This window comes from Strongylocentrotus purpuratus, unplaced genomic scaffold (assembly GCF_000002235.5).
Source record: "Strongylocentrotus purpuratus isolate Spur 01 unplaced genomic scaffold, Spur_5.0 spur5_scaffold_17, whole genome shotgun sequence".
NCBI lineage: Eukaryota > Metazoa > Echinodermata > Echinoidea > Camarodonta > Strongylocentrotidae > Strongylocentrotus > Strongylocentrotus purpuratus.
Window position 1 is genome coordinate 14,151,614 of NW_022145602.1, and position 19,389 is coordinate 14,171,002.

General features: G+C 37.4%; 1 protein-coding gene across 4 annotated transcripts in view; it reads left to right on the forward strand.

Annotated features, from left to right (window-relative positions):
• LOC115917880 (synaptotagmin-1-like) overlaps positions 1-18,062 on the forward strand; it is a 41,688-nt gene extending 23,626 nt beyond the window's left edge. For 2 of the 4 annotated variants that reach the window (XM_030987762.1, XM_030987764.1), the window contains exons 4-10: positions 4,081-4,206; positions 5,879-6,046; positions 6,283-6,456; positions 8,431-8,485; positions 8,927-8,992; positions 10,489-10,622; positions 11,511-18,062. In XM_030987762.1, coding sequence (XP_030843622.1) covers positions 4,081-4,206; positions 5,879-6,046; positions 6,283-6,456; positions 8,431-8,485; positions 8,927-8,992; positions 10,489-10,622; positions 11,511-11,696 — 909 coding nt within the window. In that variant the 3' untranslated portion in view covers positions 11,697-18,062. Of the gene's footprint in view, positions 1-4,080; positions 4,207-5,878; positions 6,047-6,282; positions 6,457-8,430; positions 8,552-8,926; positions 8,993-10,488; positions 10,623-11,510 lie in introns of all 4 variants that reach the window. The other 2 variants (XM_030987765.1, XM_030987763.1) reach the window with 2 other exon arrangements.
• Positions 18,063-19,389: the final 1,327 nt, after the last annotated feature.

Below are 19,389 nucleotides of genomic sequence, written 5' to 3' on the forward strand. Positions count from 1 at the left end.
AAGGAGAGAGAAAGGAAGAGATAAGCAGAGAAATGGTACATGTTGGGGCATTGTGTGTATGTGTATTACGTCTATGGAGAGAGAGAGAGAGAGAGAGAGAGAGAGAGAGAGAGAGAGAGAGAGAGAGGAGGAGAGAGAGAGAGAGAGAGAGAGAGGGAGAACACAATTTACTGTACCAAACTGCCATGACAGGCACATTTTGAGGGACAGATATAGATTTCATTTTCAGTATTATGGGAGCTATAATTATATTCTCAAACAATACCGGTACTCAAGTAGAAGATGTGCGTAATCTCATTCAATCTGTCAATTATAATATCCCAGTCAGGTCCCTAAGAAATATGGATGGCATGCATTGACACATTCTTCTTGTTAGATGATGAATATCACATATATATTATTCATTAATGATCAATCTTTGAGAGAAATGTGGAGGAGAGGAGAGAATGGGAGATGAGAGAGATGGAGATGGGAAAGGGGAGGGAGAAATAATAATTGGAAAAAGTGGAGATACAGAAGGTGATTGCAAAAGATAGAACAATAAACAGAAAGAAAGACAATCTCAAAAATATAGAAGGGATTAAACAAACAGAGAGAGAGGGGGGGGGGGTAGAATATAAGAGGATAACATCAGACATGTAAAAAGCTTACTGGTAGGAAGGGTTGGAGAGTTAAAGAGAGTAAGATTATGTTTACCATGGAGAGAAACATATATTGAAAAACATTAAACGGGTCTGTTCGTTGTTAATATTATTATCACATAATCATCCTTTTCATCATTATTATCTACTATATTAACATGATTTTTAAATCAGAATAATTACTTCATGTATCATTATCCTCATCATTTCTTCGTCATAAATGTCATCTCAACTATTTCCTTATGATCATCGTGATGATCATCCTTATCACCATCAATGTATACTGCAACATCAATTTGTCCCATATAATATATGAATCTATTCTCCTTCAGAGATGTTTATAGTCTTCCAGTTATTCAGATTAAAAGGCAGACCACTCCATTCATCTTCCTGTGACAAATTCATCTTGTTGAAATTCATTTTATATTCATTTATCAGTATCCTGATGTAACATCATTTTAGAGAATGAGATAAATATCTCCCTTTTCAGCTTCTCGTCATACCGCTCCTCAAATATGACCTTTAAGGAAGATGACCTTTTCAGAAATCTTGTATGCCTGCAGTGTCGAAACGCTCTATTGCCCATGAGGATCTAATGTTGCCATCAAATTGGCAATGGCTCAGCTAAAAGAGAGTCAGAACCATACATTTATTTAAAACACATTATACATGTATGTAGACCAGCCAAGGTGGTTTCATACAATGGAGGTTAATTTGCCAACATCATTGTTGGCCTTAAGGCTAAAGATACGAGATAGATGTTCTCATATTACATTGAGGTGCCTACATATGATTGGGTGTGTGGTGCCATATGGAAAATATGATGAGGGTGTGTCAATTTGTGTGTTTGCATAATATACAGACTTATTTAAAGGTGAATTAGGGCATTGTTTTATTGTGCTTAGACTATTTACATGTACGTGTATGTAGTCATTTTTTTTATTCCAAGTGATGTTTTTTTTTTCCCCCCTCAAATAAATGGAAATCATTTAACAATGTTTTCATTTTATAATGCCTTAAAAAAAGAACATCACATTTGTTCAATGTGTGCCACTTAATGGCACATGTACAGTTGTGCAAGTACATTTAAAAAAATTATGATACAAATTCAGACAAAACATTGCATGATGAACCGATGAACACCGATGAACACGTCCTACTGGAAACTGTCTAAAATCTGTCTAAAATCTGTCTAAAATCTTTTTTGAAAAGATGAATACGAGTTTGGAGGGAGGTGATGCAAATGACTTTGTGAATGCTGTAATGTTATACCTTTTTATTTATATTGAACAATCAATGAATAGCTTGTGAAATATTATACTTGATTTTGCAAATATTTTCTAAACATGAAAGTTTCTGCTTTGACATCTGCCAAGCCTAAACTGTCAATATTCTGACATGAACATAGTTCAGAAGAGCACCATTACATCTTTAAAGGTAAAGATCAGTTTTGGAAACGCCCCACCCCCCCTCTCAAAAAATGAAATGGAAGCTCTTATTACCAATCATTTGAAAGAATATGTTTTGACTAATACGTGATGATATAAATTTTGCTGAGAAACCGCCTACTAATTGATATATTTGGTAAATTATTATATCTATTTGGACCTGATAGATATCACGCATGTTTCACATAGTCCCATATACATCTTTCTGTGTACAGTGCTTGTAACTTTACCAAGACTGGGTCAAATTTCTTATAATTTGGATGATTCCACAACCTTGCAGTACACACCAATATATGCTAGATAATCAACCTTTTCTGATCGATTCCACAATGTTTCTTTCATAATGCAATTGCATGACCACAACTCAACTTTATCTTTAACTGGATTGTATGAAACTTTTTTCTTCATTAATTTATGAAACTTGTTCCAGGATCACTTGGTAGGCAGTAATTTTCTAACAGTTACTCAATTCTTAACATCGACCCTGGTCAAAACTCTAATAGTTCATACCCCTAATACCTCATCCACATCTCCAAATCGACTCCAAACCAAACGATTCTTGGGGTTTTGAGATCGTGTTAGTATTTGTTTGGTTTGTTGTCTGTCTGGCGTCGGTCTGGCATCGGTCTGGTATCGGTATGGTGTCGGTCTGGTGGTGGTCTGGTGTCGGTCTGGTGTCTGTCTGGCGTCGGTCTGGTGTTCGTCTGGTGTCTGTCTGGCATCGGTCTGGTGTTCGTCTGGTGTCTGTCTGGTGTCGGTCTGGTGTCAGTCTGGTGGTGGTCCGGCGTCCGTCTGGCGTCGGTCTTGTTACAACTGGTGTAGAAATTTAAAGGGCAATCCAACCCTAGTAATAAGTTGATTTGTATGAAAGCAGAAAAATAGGAGAAACAGAATCGCAACAGTTTGAATTATCGGACGAATAAGCAAGTTATGAATGTTTGAAATATGATATCACTAAGTCTATGTGAATCTCAAATTGGTAGATCGGTCAGTGGAAAACAAAAAACAACCACAAACTACAATATAAGCTCAGACACATTTTTCTGTGACAATTATGCAAAGTTAGAAACAAATCATGACAAGAGTTAATATTGGATTAGCGTTTAACTTGACTCTCTTCGTTTCTTTTGACACCTTCAGATCCAGCCTGATGTCGATGATCTTTAAACAAAAAAAACCCCACAAACTACAATATAAGCTCAGACACATTTTTCTGTGACAATTATGCAAAGTTAGAAACAAATCATGACAAGAGTTAATATTGGATTAGCGTTTAACTTGACTCTCTTCGTTTCTTTTGACGCCTTCAGATCCAGCCTGATGTCGATGATCTTTAAACAAAAAAAAACCCACAAACTACAATATAAGCTCAGACACATTTCTCTGTGACAATGAATGCAAAGTCTGCAACAAATCGTGGCAAGAGTTAATATTGGATCAGCATTTAACCTGGCTCTCTTTGTTTCTTTTGACACCCTCAGATCCAGCCTAATGTCGATGATCTTTGAACAAAAAAACCCCACAAACTACAACATAAGCTCAGACACATTTCTCTGTGACAATGAATGCAAAGTCTGCAACGAATCGTGGCAAGAATTAATATTGGATCAGCGTTTAACTTGGCTCTCTTTATTTCTTTTGACACCTTCAGATCCAGCCTGATGTCGATGATCTTTGAACAAAAAAACCCCACAAACTACAACATAAGATCAGACACATTTTTCTGTGACAATGAATGCAAAGTCTGCAACGAATCGTGGCAAGAATTAATATTGGATCAGCGTTTAACTTGGCTCTCTTTATTTCTTTTGACACCTTCAGATCCAGCCTGATGTCGATGATCTTTGAACAAAAAAAACCCCCAAACTACAACATAAGATCAGACACATTTTTCTGTGACAATGAATGCAAAGTCTGCAACGAATCGTGGCAAGAATTAATATTGGATCAGCGTTTAACTTGGCTCTCTTTTTTTCTTTCGACACCCTCAGATCCAGCCTGACGTCGATGATCTAGATAACGGAGGGGACGAAGAAGGCGATACCGACTCCGTTAAGTCTGAGATCAAGCTCGGAAAGCTACAGTTCTCGCTGGATTATGACTTCCAAGAAGGAAAGGTGAGTTGTGTTGGTTTTAAAAGCATCGTTTAACAAATATGTTAAATCTGAGATGCACGGCCCTCCTTGTTATCAGTGTCTGTGATATGGTGTTGAAGCCCTAACAAAAAATTGCGCTTCAAAAGGATCAAGAAGTGCCTCAAAAAAGTTAAAACCTTTGAGTGACCGGTTTTACCATACTCGTTTTCCCCATTTGTTATGAAAACCGTTTGGCAAACGCAAAATTTGATTTTGATTTTCAATCATAAATATCTTGATAATCATACAGGCGATCGGCTTGTAAAAGTCATGGGTTTCCTGACTGACCTAAAGGTTTATAATTATTGCAGCATGTGCTAAATTAAGGATTTTTTTAATGGCTCTAAGACTAAGTTACTGGATCCCTTTAATAAAGAGAAGGTTGAGTTCTGGGAAGAGGTGAAACAAAATTTGTGAGCGTTATCATATCACAAACATGTGGCATACAAATCCGACCTCATTTTTAAAGCTGTTACTTGTCATACTGGTATTTAGAATATGAAGGCATTTGAAGAGCCATGCTTTTCAGGGATCATTCTTTCTGATGTTCTCCCACATTTGCATAATAATGATGAAAACGCTCACAAATTATTTTTCACCTCTCCCCAGAACTTAACCTTCTCTTTATTACATGTATAAAGATAACTTCTAGAAATATACTGTTTCGATGAAAATCACAGAAAATTAAGAATCAAATTTGAAATATAATCATAATTTGGAAGCACATTGAGAGGTGATATCATCACATGATAACTAAGTACTATACATGATGTAGGGATTATTATCATTATCATTATTAAACATTATGTTTATACTATTCTTTTCTCATTCTTTCCACATCATTCACATTATGTATATTGTATTGTATTGTATTTATTAAACTTCATTGATGTACATCAATATTCTGTTTATAAACATATAAATCAATTTACAATGCAACGTAACATATCAATATTCTGTTTGGAAACATATATATCATATAAATCAATCTACAATGTAACGTACCAAATCAATATTCTGTTTGTAAACATATATACCGTATAAACCAATTGACTATGCAGTGTTTATAGCAAAACAGAAGGAAAATTATATCCAGCAGAAACACTCTTTATTTCCTTTTTGTAATGACGTGACATATATATATAATGCATAAAGTAAATAATATAATGTATAATAATACATCCAAAGATTTAGATATATAAAACCTAATACAGTAATTTTCTAAATAAATTATAACTCGTGCTATAATATTCTTTCCTCATTAGCTCAATGTTGGTGTCATGCAAGCATTGGAGCTACCAGGGACACCATAGCCTATGTCAAGGTTTACCTCATGCCAGACAATATTATTGACTATCTTTCACATTACGTGTATAATATTCTTTTCTTACTAGCTCAATGTTGGTGTCATGCAAGCATCGGAGCTACCTGGGACATCGTAGCCCTATGTAAAGGATTACCTCATGCCAGAATATTATTGACTTTGTTTCACATTATGTGTATAATATTCTTTCCTCACTAGCTCAATGTTGGTGTCATGCAAGCATCGGGAGCTACCAGGAACATCATGGCCATACAGTATGTCCAAGTTTACCTAATACAGCAATATTCTAGATAAATTATAACTCATGCTATACTATTCTTTCCTTGTTAGCTCAATGTGGGTGTCATGCAAGCATCGGAGCTACCAGGGATGGACTTCTCAGGGACATCGGATCCCTACGTCAAGGTTTACCTCATGCCAGACAAGAAGAAGAAGTACGAAACCAAAGTCCACAGAAAGACCCTCAACCCAGTCTTCAATGAGACCTTCACATTCAAGGTACGTGAACTTCAGGAGCTGACGATTCATGAAATTAATGAGTCGTTGAAATTTGTAAAAGTTTCATGCTGCCAAAATAATCAAATCACATTGATCACAATACAAAATGGCCATTAAACTGAAAGCTCATCTTGACTGTTGACAATACCTGTTATTGGGTAAACACCCAAATGGTGTCAAACTTCCCATGAAAACCCACTAATTAATATGTGTCTTTAAATTCTCGTCCTATACAGGTGCCATACAGTGAAGTGTCGAGTAAGACGCTGGTGTTTGCCATTTACGATTTTGACCGATTCTCCCGCCATGACATCATAGGGGAGGTCAAGGTCAAACTAAGCCAGGTTGACCTGGGCAGTGTCGTTGAAGAGTGGCGCGACCTCCAGAGCGCTGAGGTCCCAGGAGGAGAGGTATGCACTATTAAGATTCATTTGTAAATTATATCCTATACAGTGCGTCCCAGAAAAAACAAAAACCAAAATTATCGATGTTTTATCATAATTTAATCTTGATTATTATTAATTAATGACACAGATTTGTAAAGGTTAGATCCTTCTCTTTCATTTGATGCACCTCATATGATACATATTTCACACATGCGTGATTAAAATCAATTTGAAGAGAGGGTACCGAAGAGTCATTTGGCGGATGGTATCTGAATTTCAAAGAGAAAACCTCATTTCTAGAAAGTTCATTTTCTGCCCTTTCATATGACACCTCAATCAGGAAAAATGAGTGAGGATTAATAACCTTTCTTCAAATTGATTTTAATCACTCATGCCTGAAATATGTACCATATGAGATGCATCAAATGAAAGAGGAGGATCTTAGCTTTACAAATATGTGTTATTTATTAATTATCATTGTGATTAAGTTATGATAAAACATCGAAGTTATGATAAAACATCAATAATTTTCGGTTTCGTTTTTTCTGGGACACACTGTATAAGCTGCTATTTTTATGAGAGTTTTACTTTTGCACAAACAAACGGGATATATGTTAGGTAACAACATGCAAAAGTAAGGAGCGTTTTTTTAAAAAGCATATTATAAATATCACAAAAACAACAACTCTTGAAAATCTGTGTGTCCCTGCCATCCATGAAAATATCTTTTGGCTTTTAATTTCATCTTCAAAATGTATAGTTTTACCTAGTTTGTTTGTTCTAGACTTTGATTTTTTGGCTTTTAATTTCATCTTCAAAATGTATAGTTTTACCTAGTTTGTTTGTTCTAGACTTTGATTTTTTTTAAGAAGGGAAAAAAATCAACCCGAAAACATCAAAGAATACAAAGAGAAGCATGAAATCATCTTTTAGAATGATTTTCTAAACTGTTAACATTGCACTTTTTGCTTTATAAAAAGTGGGTGTACTCAACAGATGGAAAAAATTATAATAAACAGCAGACTACATGATACAGAAAACTTTCATCAGTTGGGGATAATGATAACATGTAGATTTAAGCTTCTACCAACCTTAAATTTGTTATGCAAGCTTTCGTCCACTCCTGTGGACTTTCTCAAGCTAAGTGATCAATCTGAGTCACACGTTTGCTTCGCTGCACTGCCTGGTGTCCTGTGATCACTGGACCAAAGATCGGTGACAATAGGTACCCAGAGTCCCTGTTTAGTGATGGCTTAATTCTCTTAATCCATATGGACTCTTTCACCTTTCTTGCCCAGAAGTTACTTTCAAAGTCTATTATGAGGACATCCTCCCATCCTATGTTATGTCCTGTTTTGAGGGCGTGTTCAGCTAATGCTGAATGGGATGGGTTGCTCAATCTGAGGGCTCTTTTGTGTTCTTTTAGACGCTCATTAAGAGTTCCGCCAGTTTCCCCAACATATGAATTGTCACAGTCTGTGCACGTGATCTTGTACACAATACCTGTCTTTTCCTCTCTTGGGATTTTGTCTTTTGGGTGAACCAACCTACTTCTTAGTGTGTTAGGGCTTTTGAAGGCGACACTGATGTCCTTGTCTTGGAAGCAGACTACATGTAACACTCTGTATTGAAATTGATCATTTATTTTTGCTATGAATTGCAATGCCCAGTTGGTGAGTGGATTATGCATCTAGCTTACATGTTGTATTACTTAGTAGATTCAGAATAACGATTTTAAAGGTATCGACCAGTTTTGGAAATGCCCCCCTCTCAAAAAATGAAATGGAAGCTCTTATTAATGTACCAATAATGTGAAAAAATATGTTTTGACTAACACGTGATGATACAAAGTTTGCCGGGAAACTGCCTATCTACTAATTGATATATTTGGTAAATTATTATATCTATCTGGACTGAATACATTTGTATAGCATTCGGCATGTTTATTTGTATATTTTTGATTTCATAGCTGACGGTATTTGTTCCTTTTGTTTACAGGGCAAGTCAGAGCTGGGAGACATTTGTTTCTCCTTGCGTTACGTCCCCACTGCAGGCAAGCTGACCGTGGTCATCTTAGAGGCCAAGAACCTCAAGAAAATGGACGTCGGTGGACTATCAGGTTGGTTGACAGAGAGAGAGAGAGAGAGAAAGACTGAGAGAGAGAGAGAGAGAGAGAGAGAGAAGGGGAGAGAGAGAGGGAGAGAGGCAAGCTGACTGTGGTCATCTTAGAGGCCAAGAACCTCAAAAAAAATGGACGTCGGTGGATTATCGGGTTGGTTGACAGAAAGAGAGAGAGAAAGACAGAGAGAGAGAGAGAGAGAGAGAAGGGGAGAGAGAGGGAGAGAGGCAAGCTGACTGCGGTCATCTTAGAGGCCAAGAACCTCAAAAAAATGGACGTCGGTGGATTATCAGGTTGGTTGACAGAAAGAGAGAGAGAAAGACAGAGAGAGAGAGAGAGAGAGAAGGGGAGAGAGAGAGAGAGAGAGAGAGAGAGGCAAGCTGACTGTGGTCATCTTAGAGGCCAAGAACCTCAAGAAAATGGACGTCGGTGGACTATCAGGTTAGTTGACAGAGAGAGAGAGAGAGAGACTGAGAGAGAGAGAGAAGAGGGGGAAAGGAAAGAGAGAGAGAGAGAGAGGCAAGCTGACTGTGGTCATCTTAGAGGCCAAGAACCTCAAAAAAATGGACGTCGGTGGATTTTCAGGTTGGTTCAGAGAGAGAGAAAGAAAGAAAGACAGACAGACAGACAGACAGGCAGAGAGATAGGAGAGAGAGAGAGAGGGAGAGAGATAGAGAGGGTGAGAGAGAGAGAGGGCGAGAGAGAGAGAGAGAGAGAGAGAGGGTGAGAGAGAGAGAGAGAGAGGGAGAGAGGAGTACTGTAAATGTAATAGAGGGAGCTAGAGAAAGAGTTTTTGATTGTTAGTGAGAGATAGAGAGAGATTTATGAAGGGAGGAAAGTGAGACACAGTGAGACAGATACATGGGGCAGGGGCTGTGAGGTAGACAGACCCATGTACAGAGAATGAGAGAAGGAAAGAAAGAATGAGAGAGAGAGAGAGCAAGCAAAGGGAAATACAGACAGACAGTGATTGAGACTCGGTACATAATTTACCAAGATGATATCGATTCCTTCAATCTGTCTAAACATCTCGGTAGACGGGCGATTCCAGTCGGAGAACAATTTATTGTATACCCTCTTATCGATCGCCATTAATCAAGTTAACCGCATTAATGCTGCTCGTATGAAAGAGTACTATCGCTTTACATTCCACTCTGCTATCAGCAGGCTTCTAATGCCTTGGAATAATGTCTGGGTTTCGTTGGTGGCGAGATTAATACTCCACAAGATGGGGATACGGTTATGCAATGCACATGTAATATCACAGAGGATGAAGATGATGATGATGGTGGTGGTGGTGGTGGTGGTGGTGGTGGTGGTGGTGGTGGTGGTGGTGGTGGTGGTGGTGGTGGTGGTGGTGGTGGTGGTGGTGGTGGTGGTGGTGGTGGTGGTGGTGGTGGTGGTGGTGGCGGCGGCGGCGGCGGCGGTGGTGGTGGCGGCGGCGGTGGTGGTGGTGGCGGTGGTGGTGATGTGGTGATAATGATAAAAGTGGTGGTGATGATGAGGATCGTGATGATGATGATGATGATAATAGTTGTGGTGGTGATGATGACGATGATGTGTGGTGATGACGATGATGTGATGATGATCTTGATAGTGATGATTATTATGATGTGATGATCAGCTGGTGATGATAATGATAATAGTGATAGTGGTGGTGATGATGATGATGATGAAGATGATGACGATAGTGTTAATGATGATGATAATGATGATGATAATAGTGGTGGTGGTGAAGATGATGATGATGATGATGATAATCATGATATGATGATCATGATGAGGATGATGATGATATTGACGATGATAATGATGATGGTGTCAATGGTATTGATGATGAGGAGGAGGATAATGATGGAAATGAATACAAGGATGATCAAAACAATAACATTACTCCTCTTCCACTTCTCAAATATTTTTTTTTTCTCCATCACCAGATCCATATGTGAAGATTTCCCTCTACATGAACAACAAGAGGATGAAGAAAAAGAAGACCACCATTAAGAAGAGGACACTGAATCCTTACTACAACGAATCCTTTGGCTTTGAGGTGCCATTCGAACAGATTCAGGCAAGTACACCATCCCTTTGCTATCGGTCTGTGTACAGGGGGGGGGGGGGGCGTTTCGTAAAGTTGTGCGTAAAGTTACGAATGACTTTACAAATGACTTGAATATGAGGATCCGAATGGGATGCCCAAAGTTTTTCCTTACATTTTAACACAGTGTGACTGTATTTTTTATGATCTCAATTAAATTGTAGCCCAAAATACACTTTGCATTAAACTGTTTTGTTAGTAATGTTGAGGTTAATCTATATCTGCATATTTCAACTTTAGCTTATATGCAATTAAAAAGATTTGAGAATCCCATTTAGCTCTTCATATTCAATTCATTCTTAAAGTCATGCGTAACTTTACACACAGCTTTATGAAACACCCCCCTGGGGCATTGCTAGACCACTTTGAAATTTAGGGGGGGGGGGGAGGGAGTGTTGGACCAAATTTACTTGCAAGGTAAATCAGATTTTTGTGTATGCCAAAAAGATAATAGGGTCACGGTCTCGTGGCATCCTTTCTCAAATTATAAAGTACAATTTCGCCAACATTCAATTACATATGTGAAATAAGATTAAGATGCTTTTAATGGATTGTTGACGTACTGAAAATGATGCCATGATTTCCATTATTGCCGACAGATATGTACATTTTCCCCCTACCCCACCTCTAGCAACACTCTTGTCTGTGTAGAGATGCCATGGTCTAGCAGTTATGTCTCCAGATTATGGATCTTTAGGCACCAGATTCAAATCCCTGCCACTGTACAAACATTCTTTGGCAAGGCCTCCATCTACATATACCTTTTGACCATTTTAGAAACAATTCTTATCACGATTTTTGTTACTTATTACTCATATTTCATACAAGATTGTGTTTTCGCTGCTCCTTTTCCCCTTACAGAAAGTGACGTTGGTGGTGACTGTAGTGGACTATGATCGCATGGGCAGCAGCGAACCTATCGGGAAAGTAGTACTTGGATGCAATGCCACAGGGGCGGGACTCCGTCACTGGAGCGACATGCTGGCGTCGCCACGGCGACCAATCGCCCAATGGCATACACTCCAAGAACCCGAGGAAGGGAAATAAGTAGACAAAAAATTACAACAAAAGCTAATTAAAAATGATCAGTTAGAGTAAAGAATGATTTTATCTAAGTGATTCAAAATATTTAACGAGCCCTGTGAGAGGGATTTTGGATTTTATGATTAATCGTTAATTTTGGACACAAAGAGGACCATTACCAATGAATTTATACACACCTATGACATCTTATTCATATGACACACACCTGTGTGAATTGTGTACTGTTACAATTACTCTGAATCAATGGCGTTATGCCTCTGTAGGTATCAACAAAGGAGAGACATAAATCCACATCCATTCCGCATTGGTTCAGAAGTAACATCAAATTTGTGTGGCATTATCGAGGAGCAGTTATAATATCACAATCCAACGTGCTGATTTTGCCACCGTTCGGTCCATTCTCGGTATTGGTTCTCTTTGTTATTAAACCGCGTACCAGATCTGAAATGATCGTGCGTTTTCAGCGCGAGATTTTCGGAACTGGTCCGCCAGGGTTTCAAATCTAGTTTGAATGAAAATAAACTTATATAAAGCCTGTAAGGAAAGCCTAGCTGCCTACGCCATTGTATTTGCTCAAGTCGGAAATCTGTGAGATTTCAAAGCAATTTTTATTCTATGTTCTATCTGTTTGATGTTACTTTTTATTGAGCCCACCCTATTTAGATTCATTGAGGGGAGAGAGTGCAAATTCGAAATCCCCTTTCTGGGTTGGTATGGGAGGTGCTCAATTTTAGCATGCAGTTGATTTAGTAAATCTTTAGGCTGGTTTTCATCTGTGTATGCTTCAGAGCCGTTTACATATGGCAGAGTAGAAGCCTTATCTTATATTCTCCTTCTGTATGCACTCAGTCAAGCTTTGCTCTGCTTCTGTTGATAAAAGCTTTTTCAAACCAAAGCCACCTATAATGATGTAGACAAGATCGAAAGCTTGTGAGAAGAGGAATATCGCGATACCACCGCTCCAATTTCAGCAAAGAAAAGCCAGCCTAAAGATTTTTAACCTTTAATCAGTACCTCAGTTTCTGTTTTATGTTTTGATGTATTTATTTTGCTTGGTATTCATCATGCCGAAGCACAGCGGAGCTCGAAAGAATGCACTTTGCTTTGCTTCGGTTTGATTGATTTTATACAAAAAGGAAACAGAATAAATGGTGTGAAAATCGATGATCGCAGAGCCTGAGTCCAGCCAGCTTCTGCGATCTCTTTCATACCGGTGACCCTTACCCCACCCCGCCCTTCTCCTTACCCTTCCTTAAATGTGATAGCTGATTAGTGCCCCCTCCCCTTCACCCCTACCTCTTTTTCACCCATTAATCCTTTGTTTCGTTAGCGCGTTTTTAAGTTCAGTGGGGAACGGATAAATTCTTCAGTGTGTCTGCTGAACCGTGGATACCTGTGAGTGTGAACTAGTCTTTTGTCGAATAGGAACGCAACACAGAAAACAACCGGATCTCGCAGGGTTGGCATCTCTTTAACCACATCAACAGATGCATGGGGTTGCTCCTGTATTACTACAGGATAATATTCTATCCAATAAACTTCCATTTGTTTTCCATGAATTTTATGTGATGACAGTTGCTGCTATCTCCTATGATGATAGCATCTTAGCATTTCATTTGAACAAAAAACTGTTTTGATAAAAAAATGTATCAATTGACAGAATCATTCGCAATTCTGATTTATGATATTTTATAAAAATATCTATGCCACCAACAGTACAATTAAAGATGAAATACCAGTGCAATTCAATGATGATGGTGAGAGGACAATTCATTTTACTGGGATCCGGTTGTTTAGTAAACGTTCAGTCATCCTTTCTTCCTCCCCCACCTTCCCCGAGTTTTCTCGCTAAAACTCTTATCAAACAGTTTCTGCTACAACAACAGATAAAGATGAAATGACGCAAAGATCGTCAGGCTTAATGGACTTTCTATGTTAATGGGATGTTGGCGGTTTAATTACTAGATTGGAAGAATAAAAACATCAATGAATTATTTGTGCTGTCTCGGCATTCAACCACCGCTTGTCCTAAAAGAAAAAACAGGCAAATCATGAACTTTTTGAAAATAGGTTTGGAAAACATATGACAGTTTTCAATGACCTTTTAGCAGAATATCATTATTTGGGGGGTCATGAAATGAAAATGGGATGGGTTCGTTTTATACTTGTAAACATCACAATCTTTGTTGTAGCAGAATCTTTAATAATTCAACGATACAATGTATTTGCGCTCAATTACTCAATGAGGTACAATTGATTTTTTGGCAGCGTTTAAGGAGATTAATTTTTATCGTTTGCAAATTGAAAGATTGACATCAACTTCAAGCCTTCAACGTATCTCCAGTACCCCCCCCCCCCCTCCCCCACCCCTGGAGATTGAGTTGAGGGCAGGTTGGTTTAAAACTGGTTTTGAGCATAGGCCAAGAGGAGTTGGAGAAAGAAAGAGGCTAAGAGATATCATCTGTCCTTGGCTTATGCTGAAAAAAGTTTTTTTTAAGAAATTCATGAAATGAATAAGTTTTTCAAATACGTAATGGGAGAAGCTTGTATTAAAGCAGCTTAAAAAGCAGCTTTACAAACATTTTTTAAAAGTGGTTTTGCCCCACCCCTCTCATTTAAAACATTTGTAAGAGGCTTTAGAGGTGCAAGCTTGCCATATATATATATACTATTAATAATATGTGTGCTGGGACTGGGATGTTGACTTTCTATGTCGGCATAATTCGGTGTACCCATCAAGTTTTGCCCCGATGTTCTAACAGCTAAATTAAATAACCAATATATATTTGCTGGATCTAATAGTGTTTAATCTGCTCTTTTATGTGAAGATAAAAGATATATGAATGAAATTCACATGATGGTATTGTGAACTGAGAAGAAAAAAAAGAGAATTGTGCATATTTTGCCATGCCAAACTATATTTATTGTTAGGGAAAAAGTAAATACATGTAATTAACCAGTTCTGTCTCTTTTGTAAATACGTCTTTACCATGAAGTCTATCATATATATTTATTAACAATTTTTAATTAGTGAATGGCATATAATCGTATATCATTACCTACACTCATGTTACTCCAGACATAATGTGTATGGGTACTTACGCTAGGATTTAAATCATTTCGTCGTCATGAGTTGTATAGCATTTAGCAATGCAATATGATTTGTTTACTCTCGATTTCAAATGAAAGAGTACCGACTGATATGTACTTGTACGATGTATGTACGAATCCTAAGGCCGTGCTACTTATTAAGAGCCCTGTTTGCATTTCATGGTATAAAAATGCTATAGGGACAGATGTAGACTGCAATAAATAAGAAAAAAGTATGTATGGTTCTTGATCTAAATGAATTTGTGCTATTGTGACGTGAATCAGAATCTTGCGCTTAAAAATGGCATCCAGGCATTGGCTAGACACAATGAAAATGGTACTTAAATAAAGTCAGAAATGTACATGTACTCGTTATATTTCTAAATAATGAAGGCATTGGGATATGGTTTTCATGTAAACTCCAGTTTAATTAACAAAATGGATAAAGTTCTGTGTGTTTTATAAGATTGAGATTATATCAGGAATGATACGTTAAAAAAATATCCCTGTTTTCTCTACACTGACCATTTTCTTTCAGGTGATGTATCATGAAATCTGTTCACTATAAATATGTACTTATGGTGATAATCTAACAGTCAAGCACAAATTCTGTATTTTTAATTACAATGTGAAAGATATCTCAACACTGTCATATTATGGTAATACTCAAACAGTCGACTATTCAGCTTTAAAGTATTCAGGTCAGACTATTTATTTATCATTACTTTGAATGTAAAAGATTTTTATTTCATCACTGACATATTAAGATAATATTCAAACAGTCACATGAAAATTATCCAGGGAAGACTAATTATTTAATGTATTCAAAATTATCTTATCTTTATCATACCAATCTTATTATTCTCATAGGGTATTACGTGTACAAACAAAACACGCTAGACAGGACATTTTTTAACATAGACACAACACGAACAATGTTTACATTTTATCAGCTGTATATTAGTCTCTAATTTCCTAATCTTATTTACCTAATCTTTTTTATTTGATTCAAATTACTTTGTTCCCCAGCTTTTGTTTATCTTTTCAACAAGAATTAAAAGTAGGGATGGATATTCAGAGAGAATTTACAGTTAATGTTAAATGATTGCAATGTTGCAATGTTTAGAGCTTTGTTTGAAGCAAATAAAAAGTTGCCAAAGGCTTTCATTTTGCAGTCTCACCTGCTTTTAAAAATAATGGCGGGAAGTTTATAGCAGACCAGAGCTGATGTGCTGGCAGTGATATTCATCTATTCAATGGTCTTATACTAACATTAACAAAAACACCTGGAATCAAGCCTGTGAAGAAATCCTCTTGTTTGACTGGAGAGTAATTTCTAGATGAAAATGTCCCCCATGTGTTAGCAAATAATGTAGATATTGGATGAGTTTGTGTGTGGTTACCCAGTGTTATTTTGTGCAAATTTAGGAGGAGAAACTATTTGATCTATATAACAAACCATTTTAAGCTCATATTGTTTATCAAAGCAATATAATTTAGGCTCATGATTATGATATTCCAAGTCACTGCTTATAAATACATTCCTAATGTTAATTCATTCAAGAAGCAAAGCGGGGTTGCTTTATATTGTCCTTGTTCATTGTGGAAAGGGCATCAGGTGTTGATTTAAAAATGGGAAGAAAATGTAAGAATTAAGAAAACATACCAAAAAATAGTGTTTAATGGAAAATAATAAATAATAAGTAAAGAAAAATGGATAGTTGAGGAAAGTGTCAAATGCTTGAAATGTTCAAACATAGCATTATCTTTTGATACTGTACAAAATTGTCCATCAAACTGTGTCAGTTATGAATTTGTTCCCCCAGTATCTCTATTTGGATTGAGAAGAAAAAAAAACATCTAGTTTTAAGTGGTAAATTATTTCATGTTGTTGCACTAGCTAGCTGATGTTTGTTAACGAGATGTTATCGGTATGCGTTTGGAAAGTGAAATTTTGAGCGTTTAGGATGGTAGTATTACCCATGACATATTTAGAACATCCCCAGCCATTGGTATGAATCCCATGTATAGACATTGGTGTTGTGTTTTTTTAATGACTCTAAAGAATTTTTAGTGTAAGTAGAATAGTGGATAACATTATAAACAAGATACTTTGGTCTGAAATACGAAGGAATGCCGTCTTTTGAGTAGGGAAATAGATTTGTGCTGCAGGAATTTCTAATCATTGGTAGCTCGATATTTCAGTTTCTTTTTGGGCCGTGAACTTAAAACTGGTCAGGATCAGCATTTTCTTTTTTTAAAGAAATATTAATATCTATGTTACTACAGATAACAAATGATGCTCTTTAGCCTTTCAAAATTAACAGGTTTCCAAAAGGGAAATACAGTCTTCTCGCAATCCAAACATCGACCAACGTATCTTTTAAGGTTGCTTTAGATGTGCACAAGTTGAATACATATTCATACACCATAAACCTGTACAAATGGAGTCAATCATACTGTTTGTTCTACTTACATTCCAAATTTTATTTGTCATAGAAGCTTTTTCCTTCAGAAGCATACCTATTCGAAGAACAGAAATATTATTTTTGTTTTTTGTTGCTGAAAATAGGATACCTTTTTTCTTAAAATCTATCAGAAGGAAGGAAGGTTTTGTATAATTGCTACAAACCAGAAATATACAAGCTTGGATGCAGAGATACTGTTTTCTTGCATTGTTATGCTTTCATTGCTGCTTGGATTGAGCTTGCTTACGTGATAAATCCTTGATTGTTGCGGCTCCGAAGTAGTATCAAATTGGCATCCAAACGCAGCATTTACTTAATATTTTCAGGAAATCAAGCACAGTCTGTCGTATTCATTGATTTGATTATTTATGTTTCTTTGAAGTTCTGTAGATGTGTAGTCATCGAGTTAAACCAAAGTGAAAATATATATCTTAACAGCTTATAATGTAATTGTTTCTGATTCTCTTTCCATCCATAATAGCTGTATAGAAAAGGAACAATAGCTAACATTCCTTATTTTTCAGAATCTAAATGGTGGCATTGTGAAATATTGTATCTATAGTACTACTTCTATATATTATATCATTCTTCATGTGTTCTCGAAGTTCATTGTGTATTATGAAAGAAAGGAACCAAATTTTATCAAAGAGGTGTTTGTAGAATGGTACATTTGTACAAACGGATTCTGTATTCATTGTCTCCCCTCAGCTTTCATGTGCATAGGTGTACATTACTGGCTGTGTACATAGCCTCCCATAGGTTGAAAGAATAAATGTGTGCAATTGTCCTTGTATATGTCACAGTGAAAAAATATAAATTGTGTCCCTTTGTATTTTTTATTCATGTACTGGTAAGACATATGCCAAGGAAGGCAAGTGAAGAGGAGGTGACAAAAAAGAGTTAGTGGTAAATTTCATTTGGAAGAGGTGATGAGAGAGAGAGAGAGAGAGAGAAAGAGAGAGAGAGAGAGAGAGAGAGAGAGAGAGAGAGAGAGAAGGGAGGGAGGAGGGAGAGAGGGAGAGAGAGAGGAGAGGAAGCAAGAAAGCGGAGACTGAAAAGAGAGGGCCAAGATGAAGGAGGGAGGGAGAGTGATATAAGAGAAAGCAAGAAAGGGGAAATGGAGAGAAGGGAGGGAATGGGAGACCTAGATGTAGAGATGGAGACATATTAGAGAAAGCAAGAAAGAGTGAGAATGAAAAGAGAGGTCTTAGAGAAAGGGGGGGGGGGGAATAAATATAGAGATGGAGAAATAGGGAGAGAAATGGAGACATTACAAAAAAAGACATTATAGAAGGCAAGAAAGGGGGGGGGGGGTGATCTAAAGATGGATGTAGAGAGACAAAGAGAGATAGGATAGAAAGTAAGGGAGGTTAGAGACTGAAAAAGAGAGGATGGAGAGAGAGAGATTTGGGGGAGGAGGAGAGATGGATGTAGAGTGAGAAAGAGACGAGAGAAAGCAAGAAAGTGGGAGACTGAAAAGAGGAGTCTGAGAAAAGGGGGAGAGAGAGGAGGGAGGGGGGGGGGGGGGAATAGATGTAGAGATGAAGAAATAGAGAGAGATAGAGACATATTGGAAAAAGCAAGAAAGGGGGAGGATGAAAAGAGGAGTCTGAGAGGAGGGAGAGGGGGGGGGGAGATAAATGTAGAAATGGACAAATAGAGAGAGAGATAGAGACATTAGAGAAAGCAAGAAAGGGGAGGAGATCTAGAAACAGAGAGAGATAGGAGAAAAAGTAAGGGAGGGGAGCTAGACTGAAAATAGAGAGGAGTTGGGGGGGGGGGGGAGAAGAGAGAGAGAGAGAGAGAGAGAGAGAGAGAGAGAGAGAGAGAGAGATCACCCAGAGAATGAGATAGGCCGAAAGAGGTTGGGAGGAGCAGGGAAAAATAGGAATGAGGACTGGAAAGAAGGGGAAAAGGGGAGACAGAAAAATAAGAGCAATTCAGAGATCGATGGAAAGCCATTTTAATAATTAAGGGGAAAACGAGAGGTTTAAAAAAATGGGGTGAGATTTTAAGTGGATAGATATTTACATGTCGATATAATATAGACATGTATATCGACCCCCCCCCCCCAAAAAAAAAAAAAAAAAAAAAAAAAAAAGAAGAAAGATCGAAGCCATAGTGTAGAAGCCATAGTG